The sequence below is a fragment of the Platichthys flesus genome, chromosome 11 (assembly GCF_949316205.1).
Source record: "Platichthys flesus chromosome 11, fPlaFle2.1, whole genome shotgun sequence".
Classification (NCBI taxonomy): Eukaryota; Metazoa; Chordata; class Actinopteri; order Pleuronectiformes; family Pleuronectidae; genus Platichthys; species Platichthys flesus.
In genome coordinates, this window is record NC_084955.1 from 17,243,355 (window position 1) to 17,260,072 (window position 16,718).

Sequence of the window (16,718 nt, forward strand, 5' to 3'; positions counted from 1 at the left end):
ACAAGTCAGTTTTCTGGTCAAAGAAAATATTTTTTTTATTGAAAACAGGTTGTTTCAACACAGTCCGTGGAGGAGATCCTTCTTAATCCTCTTCCTCATCATCAGCTCCTCCAGCTCCACCCTGGCCCTTCTTGGCGTTCTTTCTCTTGACGCGGCCTGGGCGTCCGCCACCGTATGGCGACCTCAGGGAGAAGTCGATGTGCTTCTGGCTGTCCAGGCGCACCACGAAGGAGGGGATGTTCACCACCTGCTTGCGCACACTGCCAAGAGAGAAAGAAACATTTAATTGGTTGACAAAGGGACACAGTATCTCAACTTTAATTTCAAGCATTTACCATCTAATGCAATCCATCATCTTTTATTTCAAAAAGGACTGACAGAAAATCTTAAATCAGCCTGTTTATAGCAAAGGGTATTAAATGAGCACTACAATTGCCCGAGGTGCAATCCCCTGTACCTTACCTGACAGCCACACCACAGAGGCACAGTCTGAGCCCGCAGTAGGATTGGCTCTGGGCAATGTCTATTGACAAGGTATACGGTTTTGATACCGAAGTGACCTTACTGAAATGTATATCTGACCTCATGGGACAGTGTTACAAGCTGGCGGTCCTCTGATGGAACAGGAAGCAGCAAGAGTTTCTTGTGAGTCCCCAAGAAGACTTAACACCCTTTTATGTTTGCCATTTGTTCCGCAGGAGCCTTGAAGCTTACCGGATGTGCCTCTGGCGGATGAGGACACGGGCATGGTGGATGCTCTTGGCGAGTCCAAGCTTGAAGACCTGTGTCTGCAGCCTCCTCTCCAAGAAATCTTCAACCTTCAGGCCCAGGATGTAATCGAGCTTCATCTTACCCTCATCGAGCACACCGATCCTCACCAGACGCCTGAGCAAAGCATTACCTGGAAAAACCACAGAGACGCCATTGACTTACAGTTCCAAAGACATTTTGTGTATGGTACTTAAATTTACAGTTTGGCCTCATTCACGAGGAATTCTTGACACCATAGAGAGTCTGTCAGTTGATTATGTAATCATCGGCCAACCTAATGATAAATGCAGTGTGGACTTGTTAGTTTACCTTCAAACAGACGCTTGGGTTCCTTCTCGTCCAGAGTCAGCAGCTCTCTGGCAGCTTTGCGGATCTTGGCCAGGGTGAACTTGACCCTCCACACCTCACGCTTGTTCCTCAGACCATACTCGCCTTGGGAGAAGAACAGATTGCAACTTCAGTTAAGACAAATAAGGAAAAATAGATATTTACTTCTCAAATTGAATACTGTTGATATCAATAAAATCACCAGACACCTAAAAACCAGAGACACCTTTGACTTACAGTGCTAAGGACATTCTGTGTGAGTTATTAAATCTACAGTTTTGGCCTCATTCACGAGGAATTCTTGACACCATAGAGAGTCTGTCAGTTGATTATGTAATCATCGGCCAACCTTATGATAAATGCAGTGTGGACTTTACTTCAGTAGAGCCAAAAAAGGAAGAATACGGCTTTACTACTTAAATTGAACAGTGTTGAAATCAATAAAAATCACAGCATACCAATGAGCTTCAACTCCTGGTCGAGACGGGACTTCTCGAAGGGACGGCGGGGGGTGACATAAGTCTTGCGACAAACCCAACTCCTGGCAACGGGCATGGCGGCTTAGAAGTGCCTGCAACACGAGGACATCGGAAACAAAGTTAGCCAGAGTACACACAATGAGGAGAGTGAATATCCTGCGAGTAATTCTGCCAAAATAGTTGTAATCATAACCGTATCTTTACATCTAAATTTCATATTGAATTAACCATCGTACATGACTTATAAACATTGACTGCTCAGTAAACGTAGACATTTTTAACTACGTGATATGGGTAAGAACATTAAAAGTTATTCAATAACTTTTAAATAGATCGACTTAAAACCGCCTGAATAGCTAGCTTAATGTCAGAATCTCGGAGATCGTGAGTAATGAAACATACAAGTTTGAGTTAACACTATTAAAAAACACACATTAAATGTATTAAGAAGTTGTAGAAATTATGTCAATAAGCGTTAGAAGCCCGCAGTCTGTCAGCCATACGACCAGGCCGCAGCACCACCACGTTTCCCACCGGTATAAGCTAACGTTAGCTTAGCCCACTTAGCCTTTCCCTCTAACAAACAACCACAAAATGCCAAACAGGCGGTTTAAAATACGCGTTCTGCAAAGAACATCTGGTTCCCTGTTCTACCCACTAACTTTTGTAGATGAAAATACTTCTAAACTCGTGTTTCTGTGTGGTTGTGCAGCTGGAGGCCGATCGTCGTACCTGTCTCGCTCAGGCTGGAGCAGTAAAGAGAACGTAACAGGAAGTCTCATTTTATTTATAGGGCACGACGCACGCACTACATATCCCATCATGCCCTTCTGCACCGTAACGGAAGTTGGAGCGTCAGTGTTTTCGCCCCCTGTTGGTCACAGATGTTGGAGGTTAAGAGCACAGTGCTGAAAGAACAGAATTTGCAAGATAACAATTAAATAAGTACCTTTTCCCTCACTTAACCTAATTGTTTTCATTTATTTACGTATTTACACAGTTAGGTCTGCTTTTATTTGTTTATATAGATATTGTTTCCTTCTAATTCTGGTAGTTGTGGTTCTGGATATGTGAAAAATGAATATAAATACATGTGCTGGATAAATAAATGAATGAATTAATGTAGAAAGACTTGAATAGATAAATGCAGAATTTAATAAATAAACTTTTCCCTCAGTTAACTGCATTTATTTGTTCCTCTGTTCATTTTAACTATTTAGTCCTTTATTTATTTGTTTTAAATTTCAATAGATTTGTTTCTGCATGTTTGCCAAAAATATAATTAAAATAATAAAAGACTGTCGACTGCTAGACTTAATGGAGAGGATTATATCTTTATGATACACAAGGAGTTTGAGTTCAGCGAACTTCCCTCGTCTGCCGAGGCCTGAATGTTCTTACATGTGTAACAAGCTGTAAGAAAACATCTGATGACAAAGTGTTTGTGAGTGAGGGAGGTAAGGTGGTAAACTCAGCGAGAAGGACATGGGGGACTATTTATATAACTCTGAAATGGGACCCTGAGCATGTGTTTCTGTCTGTCAGGCTGCACGATCAACTGATGGACACACAGAAGCTCACTTGCTTTCTCTTTCATTGCCTTATATCCTGTGTTTTCCTGACAGGACCCCGGGTGTTTTGTGGAATCCTCTCTGTATTTTCACCTTTGACTCACTGCTAAGGTTAAACAGAATCTCAAGCTTCTTCCCTCTCACCTTCTTGGATCTGCTCCTTTCTCCTGTTGGGATTTTTTCTTCTCCTTTTTTTCACTAGCTGGTTGCCTGCTCTCCTGTGTGAATATCAAGCCTTCCTCTCCCCCCTGCTCTCCTTCTCCTCTTCCTCCCATCTTCCACCGTTCCCTATCTCCTTGTGCGTAGCTTTTGGGCTATGCTCTCATCGCCCACTATGATTCTCCAGCCTTATGGACTGCCTGTCTACCAACAGACGCCCACATGCTACCCCGGCATAGTTCAGGTAAAAACTCTCCTTCGTTTTCTGTGTAAACTCAAAAATCTTGCTCAAATGTTTGTCTTTACAAGCCAGCGTTGTCAAAGGTGCTGCCTGTCAGACACCCGGGAGCCTTGAAGCCTCTTTCTATGGTGCCTCACAATTCCGGGATAGGAACTGAGAAACTAGAGATGCCATTACATGAATGGAATTCAAATAAAACCCATATGTGAATGAGAAGCAACCAACAAGTATTTTAGGTCATCCAATTAGTCGCCAGCACCAACTTATTAATCAATTGGTTGCGAAAAGTTACAAAACTCCTTGCTGACATGTTAAAATGTTCTTTTTTCCTCAAGATAACAACAAATTTCTACTTTGAATGATTTTTTCATGGTAAATTAGAAATCCGTCTCATTAGAGCCAATAATCGATACATATATCGATACATCATCCCAGTAGGGAGGAGGAATTCAAAATCAGAGAAAACAGAAAATGGCCTTGACTCAGTGAGACACATCTTGAATGTACTTCAGATTAGTGATGTTTTTCTTAATAGTGACATGACATCTCATTCACAGAGGAGATAAGAGGAAGTTAAAACCAAAGAGACCTGATGGGAGCGGGACAAAGTCCCCTGATTGGGAAATATCTAATGTAGTCAATACTAATGATATGTGGAGGGTTATCTTTAGTTCACTTGTCGTGGTGATGCCAGCAGGCTATACAAGTGTGTGTGTGTGTGTGTGTGTGAGTGTGTATTTGTGTGTGTAAGTGTGTAAATGTCCCTGACATACCAGTAATGCCACCATGCGTCTGGTATTTCTCTACCTTGTCTCTGTGCTTCACACCAGCTGTATTTTTAGCTGTCCTGATAATCAGAGGAGGAGATTCTGACACCTATCTTGTTTTCTGCAGTTACTGTTTTTAAACCAGTGTGAAACTGGCCTCGTGTGAACTCACCTTCACAATTGTCCCTTTAAATATTGTGTATTTATTAGCCTCTAAATAATATTTACTACAGAATAATTAATTTGATAGAGACTTAAGGTGGACAGAAAAGTATGTGTGACTGGAACCAAAATAAGAATAATTATGACAATATAATAGATAGAATTTCCAAGCCAGGTTCCTGTTTAAAGAAGATCATGCTTTCATTAACCTTCTTGTCCTCACTGGATCATGTTTCAGTACAAAGAGTCCTTCATCAAGGAGGGCTGAGGCCTTCACTGTACTTTACTGACTAACATGTTTATGATGACATCTTGATTCATTTAATGATTTTTTTATTTGATGAGGGAGTTTATTCTGTAAAATATGCTGGCACTATAAAATTAAGTTAACCAAGTTTGTGGTAGTTTGATTGAAGTGCACCGTCCCTTTTGATTTTATAGTAGTATTCTGTCGGAGCAACCAATCATAAAACATGTCGCTGTTGTTTTTGTCTGTTTCCAAAGTGTTTCCTGTCTCTCTTCCTTCTTAAAAATATATTAATCTGTATAAATGCACTTCATGCAGAAACCTGTGTAGGAGAAATCAGGGCCAAGATAACGGATGAAAGTTTGAACCATTAGTTTCCTGTTGCCAGCATGTGTAGCTTGGCGGCTACTAAAAGGCCACATCTGCAGTCAGTGTCGTCTGTGCGTAAATCCTCCTGCAGCTGTCCCAGCAGGCACCTGGCTCAGAGCTGTTGACCTCTGACCACGAGCTGACAGCTGAGAAGGGAGACGAGAGAAACAGGGAACAAATGGAAATCAAAAAAAGCCTGTAGGGAGGAGGAGAAGGGGACACAGCGTCTGTCACACTCCATCAGACAGAGGCTGGAGGAAACAACAGATTGTGTTATCTTCACTTATTTAACACTTTCTATCTCAGTTTTCTTGAGATAAACAGGACCCAGGCAAAAGTTAGCGTCGGGAACATGATCCAGACTGATAGTTCATGCCTCTAGTAAATGACTAAACTATTGTATGATGGAGTTAGCGTCTCAAACAAAGGTCACAACCTCTCCAGAATTCTGATAACAATTAGAAAGCCAGGTATTTTTAAGTTACAATATGTCCTGCAGCACATGATGAACAGTTCTGTGCTGTAACTTCAGTCTCACCGAGCAGCAAGAGACACGTTCCAGTCCAGGTTTTTTTCTGTGTTAAAAAAAACACAGCATCCGAATCAGCATTCAACATAAATGACAAATGGACACACAGCAAGTGGCGAGGACCAGGACAACTGAACAAATTAATTTAAGAAACAAATAAGAAATACTGGATGAATATTCATGTGTGGGATGGATGAGTATGTGCAGTACATCTTATGATGTACGTATCTACATATATAATCATATTATTAACAGCAGAACAGGATAAACAGTTATGTACAAAAATTAAACCGTATTCACCACAGTCACATAGTTTCAGTGCATTTAACTCCCACACCTGTTTCTTTCTTCAGTGGTTGAACACAGGTAAACAGTTCCTCAACTCACGAATGCTGAGCATTGCATCAGACCCCTGGTGTTTTATTACTGTCCAGTCTGAGCTGTGAGACTCTCTAGTTGTCTACATTGTTGCTGGCTACACACAACATTACTTCAGTGAATGTGATTTAGAGAATCCATCTTGTTTCTGCGGCCCTGCTTCTTCCAATTTTCCTCCCACACATGTTTACCAGCATCTGCATATATCTAATTTATCACACGTCTAAAGTGAGACAGCTCATTGAGAGATATATGAGATATATGAGACATAATGAGACGACAGAGGACGGAGATTTAATTATAACAGATCCTTTCTAAATCCCGATGCTGGCTGGCAAAGTTGTGGTATTTTGTCTGTAAGGCAACACGAGATGTAGAGATAGTGCTTCTCTAATCCTTCATGTGCCTGAACGTATTGATGACGCAGTGGAAAAATACTCAAGAACCAGACATCATTAAAATGTCTATAAAAGTTAAGTCGGGAGGTTATATTTCGTGTTGAGAAGGGATAATTTTTTGGTAAATTTCGATTATTGTATGTTTATTCACAGGCTGAAGAAAGTTCTCTGTTCTTTTCTTTTGTAACAAAGTTTTAGATAATGTCATGTAGAGCCAAGGCGGTTTCATCATGGTCCCTGAAACGTTTACATTAGATTGAACTAACAACAGCTGCATCTTAAAGGGTTATTTCATGTTCCAGTGTGGTAAGCAGCAGCTGCAGTTGCCGGATAAATGTGTCACAGCAAAAATATTAGGTTCCACTAAACATTAAGGTACAAAATGATGAGTGAAAGTACCAGTAATTCCAAATTTTAAAGTCGTTACTCTGCTTACTATACCGTATCCCCCAGTAAGGGCTTATCTGTGCTGGGGTGCTTTACTTCCTCAGAGGACTGTTCATAATTATTTGTGTTTGAGCATGAGGTCCTCAAACCTGAAAATATAAGACCCTATTTTACAATTTGATTCCTCTGTTTTTTTTTAAGGCAAATAAGCATATCCACATATCATTAATGTTATTGAAATGTAGTCGGTGATTTAAAACATGTCTCTGTAAAGTAATAGAACCATTTGGGTTTTTATTCTCAGAGGAAACATGTGTGAGTGTGTGTGTGTGTGTGTGTGTGTATGTGTGTGTGTGTGTGTGTGTAGGTGTGTAGGTGTGTAGGTTTGTAAAGTGAAGACAGCATGGGTGGGTGTGGGCAGCGAGGTGATTGACAGTTACAGATGACCACAGCTGGCGTGGCCCCCTGCTCCCTTTTGCCCCTGCCATCATTTGATGTGATTGGTGGGTGAGCAGAAGTGCTGGAGCAGTGGGCGGGTGGTCAGCTGGCGTTCACTATAACATGAGGCAGTTGTCGGACAATGCATCAGAGATTGAGGAATGCAGTAAAGGGGTAAGACTATGCTTTTAGTTCCTAACCTGCAAATTCACCTTTTGTATTGAGGCCGTACAGGATGGTTTTCATCTCTCTATTCTTCTGTGGTTTGGGTCTTTTCTCACATGTACTCATGTGTTTCCAATGTTTTTCTTTTTGATTTCTTAACAAAGTTTGAGTTTGGTTTGTTAAACCACATCAGACAGAATGAAAGAACAACATGATGAGAGGAAAGAGAGGCTGTGCTGTCCAGATGTTTCTCTTAATATGTGATGGTTGTTAGAAAGGCTAAAACATTAGCTAGATTGATCTGGATATGGATTTTTCATTATCTGCCTGACCGTTTCATATGTAAAATGTCAGATATAGTAAAAAAGCCACTAGTTTTGTTGTCTAAAACTAAAAAAGTCACTTTACAATGAAAAAGCAGTAAATTTTGAAACTCTTCTTTGAATCTACAGATTGTTTTTGCTGTAGCTGTTAGAGATTCTTTTCATTTTAGTAAATCTCTGAAAACCCTCAGTCATCCAGGTCCTTGTATCTTCAGAAGTTTGCATAGGCTACTGGACTTGCTTGTGTTCCTTCAAGATGTTTCACTTCTCAAACAAAAAGCATCTTCAGTTCTTAAGAAGTTTTCATTCTCTTCTTTTTAGTATTTGTACCTTAGTATTTTTACTAGAAGTTACACAGCATGTGGACATTTAAAGGTTGTGACTCTCAAGGAAGATTAAACATATGCTTCCATTAAGTTGGAATAGTCTGACTCTTTATAAAGTTGTCAAAAGGTCTGACATGTCAAGATTTTCGGTTTCTAGTGCAAGTTATGCAGTAGAAATGTCCTGGATCCCAGACTTCAAAACATCACAAATCAAGAAAATAAAAGTATCAAGTCTGAATTCAAGGATCCAAGAAAACCCTATTGACATGTTTGTCTCAAATTTGAGAAATGGTCCTCCAGAGCCCCAGAAAACCTGATTCAAGTACTTATACCAGTTGACTTGTATTCCCTTTGAATTGTAACCTGATGATTATGTGTAAAATCAGAGGTGTGACCCTTCAGTCATGCTAAAGTATGTTTATTTGTGATCAACCTACATTATATGATAATAACTATGACATTTAGTCCTTTATTCCAACATATTGTTAAAACAGAGAAACTCATCATGTTTAGTCTCACATTATCCTCATCCCCCCCTCCCTCTTCTCTCTCCTCATCAGGGAGGTGCCACCCAGGAGGCCGGCCCGGGCAGCGGCGACCCAGCCCTATCTCAGGTCTACGCCCAGCCTCCCTCTTACCCCCCACCGGGTCAAGGTCCGCCGACCTCTGCGGGCAGACTGCCCCCCCTGGACTTCACCTCTGTACATGCCGGCACAGAGTATGCAGAGCATCACCAACTCAGAATCTATCAGGGCCCTCAGCTCGAAGGTGCCGAGGCGCTGACGTCCGGATCCGCGGTAAGAGCAGTTTGTAAAGATGTTCATGAATACACATGATGACAAAACCTTCACGTCCCAACAGAACATGTTCTTCCAGAAGCTAATGTGGCAACAAACCCTGCTGTGACAGGTAGTGCGTCCATAGGTCCCATGAGAGGAACATGGCCAGATAGAGTTTCCCTCTATATTTAGAGAACCCCTGATGTGTCCATGTATGGGAATGCAGCTCACACTCAGTGCAGTTAAGTGTGTGTGTGTGTGTGTGGGGGGGGGGGGGGGCAGCTGAGAGGGGGTTTGTTGTTGAAAACGAATCCCCCCTCTTCCGTCTCCCCTGTGTCTTATTTAGCTACCATTAGAACAGGTCAGCTTTCAAGATCCGAGTTTGACTCGATGCTGACGCTTCACAGTCAAGTAGAAGATGTAATGTTGGGGTTTTTCTTCCATTTCAAAAACAAAAGATTTCCATAAAGGTTGAAAAAGGAGTTACCTTAAATTACATTTCATTTCCCATGAGGGTTCAGCCCAAGAAAAACAAGAATCAAGAAATCACAGTTTGCTTCAAGAGGTAACATGAGAGGTTTTTACAGATAAAGTCAATAAATGTGATCGACTCGAGATGTTAACTGAAGTTTGATGTTTGTTCTCCACTATGGTTTAGTCTCCAAAAAGTTTTTTTGCAATGAAAAAAAGAAAATTGTTGGACCAACTTAAAAAAAAAAAATTCACAGAAATTAATTAACTTGTATTATTTGGTTCAAACTGAAGCAACCAAGTTATATTTAGTCACTCAATAACTCTAATCCATCTTATGTGTTAACAAGTAATTTTTTAAGTTGTTCCAACACTTTTCTTTTTCAGTGATCTGTCAGTGCAGCAAGATTATTTCTGGTGGTGGGAAGTAACTAAGTACATTTACTTATTTACTTTACTTAAGAACATTTTTTGAGGTACATGTACTTTCTGAGTGCTTCAACTTTTTATACTTTTTGCTTATAGTCTTCTACATTTAATTCCACTATTTTTATCTGACAGCGATAGTCACCAGTTAATTGTTACCTTTTGTGTTTTATGATTGGAATTTTTTTTATTATGCATTTTTATAGATGATTATAGATAAAAAAAAAAAAAATTCACACCAACCTAGTTAATAACTTCAATTGATAACATTTTGCAATTGTGTTGATAGAGATTAACTTTCATTCATTTTCATGTTATTGCTTTAAGCTGGCTAACAATGATCTCTTTCAGTGTACAACGATAAGATGAATAAATAAGTGCATCAATAATAATGTGAAATAGCACTTATTTTAATGATGCTTATTGCTGGTAAATCCATGAGTAGAATTTAAAAAGATACTGACATATTGTTTTCGAGTTTTACTAAATTAAGAACTTACTTTAGACACATGTTTTTTTGCAGTTTAGGATATGACATGAGCAATATGGCAGGCCGACTCTGCGTCCTGTCGCTGCAGCACATCTCTCTGCTTCCTCCTCTCATAAATGGTGTTTTGTGGCCCCATCTATATATTTTATTACTAGAGCCCCTGACATACTCGGCTCCGCGCTGAAAAGTTGAGACATCGCCATGGAGGGAGGGGGGGAAAGGGGGAGGCTGACCAGATGAGCCCCTTCCCCCCAATGAGATATCGCTCAGGTCCAGAAACACAAATCTGCATCGTGACTTGACACCACTGCCCAACTCAACCCTCTCTCCCCGTCTCCCCCTCCCCTCCAACCTGTGTCTGTGTGTGTGGGTGGATGTGACGTCTTCACTGTAGTTCCCCGCGGCCGCTCGCTGTAGTGTAACACAGCAGCGGCCTGTGTGTGTGTTTGTGTTTGTGAAACACTTCCCTCTGTGAGTGTGTGTGTCTGTGCCTTTTCTCTGTCAATCCCCAAGTATTAATTATGCCCGGTGACAAATGACCTTTAACCTTTGGCAGAAAAGCAGCACCGTGATCCCCCCCCCCTCCTCCCAAACTGACCCTTGTGGAACGTTAAGTGTAGATCTCTCCCCCACTCCCCCATCACCTCTTCCTTTTCAAGCTTTCTGCGCACCTTCTTTGCCTTGTGTACTTTGGTTTCACAGCTGCACCGAGGCCTCCCCACTCTTTATCTGCCTCTTGGTACTACAATGCTAATACTTGGGACTGCAACTCTTGTTTCCAATACATTTGACCTTTTTTTTACTATTTCCTGTTACTTTTTTTTTTTTACGTTGCTCCCTGTCTTTTCTCTCTCTCTTTGCTGAAGCTCGCTGTACTTTCTATTCTTTTCTTTTTGCCTTTTCTTTCTCTTATTCTCGTCCAGACTCATTCACTCGTCTTAATTTTTTTTTTAACTCTGTTTATGCAATAGTTGATGATGCTGGTTGACAAACACAAACCTGTACACACGCACACACTAGCATCGTGGTGCATTGTGGGATAGTGAATGTTTTGGTTTTGGCACATTAGTCCTTGATTTTCTTTTCTTTTGCATGAGGCAGTTTTCATTTGTTTATTATTACCGTAGTTTTATATGTATTTTACAGATTATTGTTTAGATGAAATGAGATAATATGAAGCACTGTATTGTTTTTCAGAGGAACTTTCATGTTTAACCCTAATTGCCTCAGCTGGAGTGAGTGCAGTTAATTGTTGGATATTTAATCCGTATTATATACTCAAAGGACAGGCATGTATTTAAGACGCCTCACTAAAAATGGAGCCCTTTCACGGCTCCTCACATTTGCCTGAGAGGGATCACTGGTTGCTGAATGCTCTTTGGATTTTGGTTTGGATCACTTGACTTCATGGACGTTATCTTTGCCTAATGCCATGTGATGCTTACGCGACTGAACTTTTACACACAGCAGAAACCCTCTGACAGATTTTGCTCAATAGAATTGAAATGATTATTCTACCCTCTTTTCTTTTTTTGCTTTTCTACTGATGCCCTCTCCCCATTCTTCCTCACATCTGTCTCATTCTCCCCATTGTTTGTTTTCCATCTCTACGTTCTCGTGTGTTCCTTCCCTCACGTTCGTTCTTCTTTGGTCCACGCGCTGGCAACCCTTCCTTTTGTCCCTTTTCGTCCTCCTCCTTCTATTTCATACTTTCTCGCTGTCAGGAGGACGCTTTGGTACCCGTGACCTCTGACCCCCAGTCTCTGAGTGTGTCCGTGTCGTCGGGAGGCGGGGCAGGAAGTGGAAGTGACGACGAGGGGTCAGGTAAGGCCCAACCCAAACGCCTCCACGTCTCCAACATCCCGTTCCGCTTCAGAGACCCAGACCTCCGCCAGATGTTTGGGGTATGAAGTTCATCCTATACACTACAGATAATAACAATACACAGATTTGTCATATGGATGCAATTATCATAAACACTAATTACTGTTATTCCAAAATCCATCCGTCTCACACCTGCAGCAGTTTGGCAAGATCCTAGATGTGGAAATCATCTTCAATGAGAGGGGGTCCAAGGTGAGTGTCACAGAAACAAAATTGAGAAGAATACATAATGAAGAGACATAAGGAAAATAACCATAAGATCATACAAACCTGAAGGGCTTTGGATTCGTCACCTTCGAGAGCGCGGCTGAGGCGGACCGAGCCCGAGAGAAGCTCAACGGAACAATCGTGGAAGGGAGAAAGATTGAGGTCAGTGAGATTTACCAACATTTGTAGGTTTTCCACATGATTATCCTGTAAAATCCCCTTTTTATCGCTGCTTTATTGTTATTCTTTGTCTCCTCAGGTTAACAATGCCACTGCAAGAGTAGTGACCAAGAAGCCCACAACGCCTCTGGTGAACGGGGAAATTTCAAGTAAGACGCAACTTGTTAATAAACGCACATTTCTGCTTTTTAGGACTGAGGGATTCTGGGAAGTTTCAGCTTCCAACAATGTTTTTTCTTCTGTGCAGCTTCTGGATGGAAGATCAATCCTGTCATGGGAGCAATGTATGCACCTGAGCTCTATACAGGTGACTAGACTTATCAACTTTATCGCTTTTTTCAGATCCGTACAATTTACCATTGATAATTAAATGTATTGTTCTTTGTTTTATGCAGTTGCCGGTTTCCCGTACCCTGTCGCGGCTCCCACCTTGGCCTACCGGGGCTCTCCCCTGCGTGGTCGAGGTCGAGCCGTCTACAACACGATTCGCTCGGCAGCTGCAGCCACACCCACTGCTGCTGTCCCCGCCTACCCTGGGTAAGAGTCTGAGTCCTGTGGTGTCAGGTCAACGATTAATTCATTCACTACAAATCACTGAATATTGTTTTTACTCGTTTGGTTTCAGGGTTGTATACCAGGACGGACTGTATGGACCAGAGGTCTATGTAAGTATCTGTGCTTTTTTCTTACACTCCGTCAATCCATCTTTTCATCCATCCATCAAATCACACTGTTGTTGGAAATCAGTAAATATCCTGTATGTCTCTGTCTGAATTTGTACCAGGGTGGATATCCAGCAGCGTATAGAATGGCTCAATCAGCATCTCCTGCCACAGCGACTTACAGTGATGGGTAGGTAGATAAATATCATATCAGTCATCAATGTGTTCCTCACAACAACACCTGAAATGTTGAAATAAAACAGTGATGTACCATTAGATCTGCTGGATAGATGTTGAAACTCGGTTTCTCCCGCGAATGGAGACATATCACATATCACTTGCAACACATCTTCACTAAATGTGACAAATTCTCATCATCATTACAATTGCGATGTGTGGTAGAACTAAAATATATTTTTTAATATTCACTGAAGGAAATATGTCGTCCAAGTTAATAGCTCCCATCAAGAATGTCCTTTGTATTTTTTCATTGCTTAAATTACATGTAAAGTCTCTTTCAATCTACAAGTTCCCATTGTGGCTTTCATAATGTGCTTCATTAAAATCTAATAGTTTTGCATTTCTGAGTGTGCAGCAGGGTTGAACATGGCAGTGGACTGAAGGCGGCTGTTTGTTAGTCAGAACTTCCTGTGGGACCATCCTGGCAGCGGCCTCCATCATGACATGTGTGATATTTACATCTGTCTTTGTCCAGATATGGACGGGTGTTCACAGCAGCCGCAGACCCCTACCACCACACAGTCGGACCAACGACGACATATGGAGTCGGAACAATGGTGAGTGGAGTCAAAACACACACACACACACTAACACACACACACACTGCAGTTGCTGTTTAAAGCTGTGTTGGTACATCTGCGCTAACACCTGCTGTACTGATCTGTCAACAGGCCAGTTTGTACAGAGGAGGATACAACCGCTTCACCCCATACTGAGGCCCCCCAGCAGCGGGGGGAGAGAGAGGCTGGTGTTTGTCTCTCTTGGGACTCTGGGATTGGCTGATCCGTGGACACAGGACAGTTTATGAGATCCTTATACTGAACGTGGAAGTGGTTTTTACCTCCTGCCTCCATCGCACTCACCTCTCCCCCCGGGAGACTCAGCTGCCGGAAGTTGTAAATACTGTAGGAACCAGTTGCTCTCCACAAGGAAAACTCAGCACATGGAAGAGCATGATATGTAATATTTATATAGATATAGATATATAAACAGATGCTTAAAGCCTTTAACGGATGATTGTTTTCTAAATTTGAAGAGTTAAACAGTAGAGAAGTAGGTAGCTGCTGAGAAAAATACTGTGAGAAAGACTTTGGGGATTCGTGTCTGGGGTTTGTCAAGTTTTCCCGGGTCAAACTGTACAATGTTAAAGGACTAATTTTCAAATGACAAGTATTTACATGTGTGTTTGAGTGTGTGTGCGTGCGTGTGTGTGGGAGCATATGAGAGAGGGTCATGCATCAACACTGAACCCAGAGACAGCCATGACACTGGTTTTACAAACACACAACTAATGTTTGTCTGGATGTAGTTTGGAATTTCACCATTTTTGTTCTCTTTGCCTTTTCTCTAACAATCTACCTCTCGTTCACTTTAAGCTTTTCACACATAGACCTTGTTTCTTTTTCTCTGATCTTTAATCCTGCAGAGTTTTCTTTTCCTTTCCATGAATTCTAACTAGTTTCTGTTTGCGTGGCTCTGTACCTCACTGCCTGGCGAGCCTGGGGCCTGTATCCAGAGCTTTGAGTTACTTTTTCCAGGTTCTTTTAAATATTTATCTTACTTGTGTTCATCCAGGGAAGTTTGATTTTACTGAGTTGCTTTTATCCCGGCTTTATTCTCAGCGCTAGCTGCAGTGAGAAGCAGTGTTTTGCTGTTGGCTTCACAGACTGAGGATTAAAATCCTCGGTTTCTAGAACTTTTCTGCTGAAAAGACAGATAAAATCTCACCGTGTAAGAATTTCATTATTCTCTTCTGTTCTTCGCCTTGTTTCTTTCTCTGTTTCCTGTATATTCTCTGCTCCCTCGCTCAAATCTGCTGAAAGACTTCTCGTGTTGATGGTTTCCTCTTGGCTTTGTCTTCGTGTTTGTTGCACTCTTTTCTGCTGAGCTTCACATTTACACCTTTGAATAAAACTGTTTTCTCTCTTTTCTTTTTCTCTGTCCTTTATTCTAGTCTATCGGTTTTCCATTCGGTTCCTTTTTTTCCATTTCTTATCATTTGCTTTGCCTCTTTAGATCGATTTTTTTCACCAAGAGGCCCTGATTTCCTTCATTTCAATTTTGACTGAGGCTTTCACCTCATCACAAAATGAATCAGCATCTTTCCTTCTATTTATTGCTTCTGTTTTCTGCTTTCTACTTGTACTTTTCCTCCAGTTTACATGCAATCTGCCTTGTTTCCTTCTTTTTCTTCTCAGTCTATCCTCTGTTTTCTCTCTCTACTCTGTGTGAACTCCTCCTGTCATTCTCTCGCTTTATTCTGCTCTGCAGTAGTTATACTTAGTGTCACAGATTGAAATCTCTCTTCCTGCTATTGAACTTTTCTTTGAGCATCTTTTTTTTCAAACATTTGCTTCTGACTTCTCTCTTTTTGCTATATGCTTAGTTTCCTCTTCTCATTTCTCTTTTCTGCTCCTGTATATAGATCTCTCTTTATTATCAGCTCCTAGTTTTTTCTGCTTCTTTCCCTCTGTCCTGTCTGACTTTACACTGTATATATGGTAAGACTGAGCTAGTTTTTCAGCTGTTTTTCCTAATTTCTCTTTCCTGAGTAGTTCTTCTGTCTTTTTGAAATATAGTTAATATTCCTCTATCTCTTAGCTCTTTTTCTGTCTGGACAGTCAGGCTTTATTTCCTTTAAAACTGACTCAACAACAACAAAATAAAATAATTATATATAATTGAAATATGTATTTTGCAGCCTAAGTTGTTGAATTTAGTTTATTTGATTGAATGATTTATTGTAAAACACAAGAAACCGTGGTCTTCTAGAGACAAATAAACCAACATGCATCTTTTAAAGGTGATGTTACTCTAAGTGTTGAAAATGAAAAAGATCTAAATCTATGTCAAATCAAACATAAACCTTCAAAAGAGTTCGAGCCAGAGGTTTTGTATATTACTGTTTCATCCAATTAAAAGATTATTTTTATTCTTTGCCACTTTGAGTGCACTTTCTGCTAAGAGCTTTGAACTTTTAATCTTCTTCTGCTGCTTTTCCAATTTTCTTTACTCCTTTCTGCTCTTTCCAGTAGCTTAACTTTTCCTTGTAAATCTAACCCGCATGAGCTCAATTCTTCTTTCAACTTATCGCTTTTAATTTGACATTTTCTCTATGCTTCTGTATCCGCTCTTCTTTCTATCATTTCATTTTTCTTATCTTATTTCAGCTTTTCTTAATGTATTCCTGTCTGACATTAAATACTTTTCCTACCAACTACTCCATTCATAACTTAAAGGTTGTGTTTTACCTTGAACGAAGCGGTCAAATTATAGTTTTATGCAGGAAGTGTTCATTGCAAACTTTAATAAGTTGATTTGGTTTTCCTCCTTCCACAATAA

General features: G+C 40.7%; 2 protein-coding genes across 4 annotated transcripts; one reads left to right on the top strand and one right to left on the bottom strand.

The window, feature by feature from the left end:
* Positions 1 to 9: 9 nt before the first annotated feature.
* rps9 (ribosomal protein S9) lies at positions 10 to 2,365 on the bottom strand. Of its 2 annotated transcripts, XR_009923841.1 has the most exons (6): positions 2,310 to 2,365; positions 1,557 to 1,669; positions 1,081 to 1,203; positions 715 to 901; positions 463 to 614; positions 123 to 260 (listed from the first exon to the last, which is right to left on the bottom strand). XR_009923841.1 is itself a non-coding variant. In XM_062399445.1 (5 exons), the coding sequence occupies exons 2-5, from the start codon at positions 1,651 to 1,653 to the stop codon at positions 83 to 85; spliced, it is 585 nt and encodes a 194-aa protein (XP_062255429.1). In that variant the 5' UTR covers positions 1,654 to 1,669; positions 2,310 to 2,365; the 3' UTR covers positions 10 to 82. The 2 variants fall into 2 exon arrangements, 1 of the variants encoding a protein (XP_062255429.1); XM_062399445.1 differs by lacking the exon at positions 463 to 614 and having other exon boundaries at positions 10 to 260.
* Positions 2,366 to 3,125: 760 nt separating this feature from the next.
* rbfox1l (RNA binding fox-1 homolog 1, like) lies at positions 3,126 to 15,302 on the top strand. 2 transcript variants are annotated; one of them, XM_062400210.1, is made up of 12 exons: positions 3,126 to 3,551; positions 8,598 to 8,834; positions 11,928 to 12,107; positions 12,226 to 12,279; positions 12,364 to 12,456; positions 12,554 to 12,623; positions 12,722 to 12,781; positions 12,870 to 13,011; positions 13,100 to 13,139; positions 13,253 to 13,326; positions 13,852 to 13,933; positions 14,048 to 15,302. In XM_062400210.1, exons 1-12 carry the CDS (start codon positions 3,465 to 3,467, stop codon positions 14,090 to 14,092), a joined length of 1,164 nt encoding a protein of 387 aa, XP_062256194.1. In that variant the 5' UTR covers positions 3,126 to 3,464; the 3' UTR covers positions 14,093 to 15,302. The 2 variants fall into 2 exon arrangements, with proteins under 2 accessions (XP_062256194.1, XP_062256195.1); XM_062400211.1 differs by having other exon boundaries at positions 3,127 to 3,551; positions 13,259 to 13,326.
* Positions 15,303 to 16,718: the final 1,416 nt, after the last annotated feature.

Bases quoted from the DNA above. Each gene is read 5' to 3' on its own strand.
- rps9 (XM_062399445.1), bottom strand. From the start codon at position 1,653: ATGCCCGTTGCCAGGAGTTGGGTTTGTCGCAAGACTTATGTCACCCCC. The intron at 1,204-1,556 runs GTATGCTGTGAT...TCTTCTCCCAAG, and splicing joins CCAGGAGTTGAAGCTCATTG to GCGAGTATGGTCTGAGGAAC. The intron at 261-714 runs GTAAGCTTCAAG...CTCTCTTGGCAG, and splicing joins ATCCGCCAGAGGCACATCCG to TGTGCGCAAGCAGGTGGTGA.
- rbfox1l (XM_062400210.1), top strand. From the start codon at position 3,465: ATGCTCTCATCGCCCACTATGATTCTCCAGCCTTATGGACTGCCTGTC. The intron at 3,552-8,597 runs GTAAAAACTCTC...TCTCCTCATCAG, and splicing joins GCTACCCCGGCATAGTTCAG to GGAGGTGCCACCCAGGAGGC. The intron at 12,782-12,869 runs GTGACTAGACTT...TGTTTTATGCAG, and splicing joins TGCACCTGAGCTCTATACAG to TTGCCGGTTTCCCGTACCCT.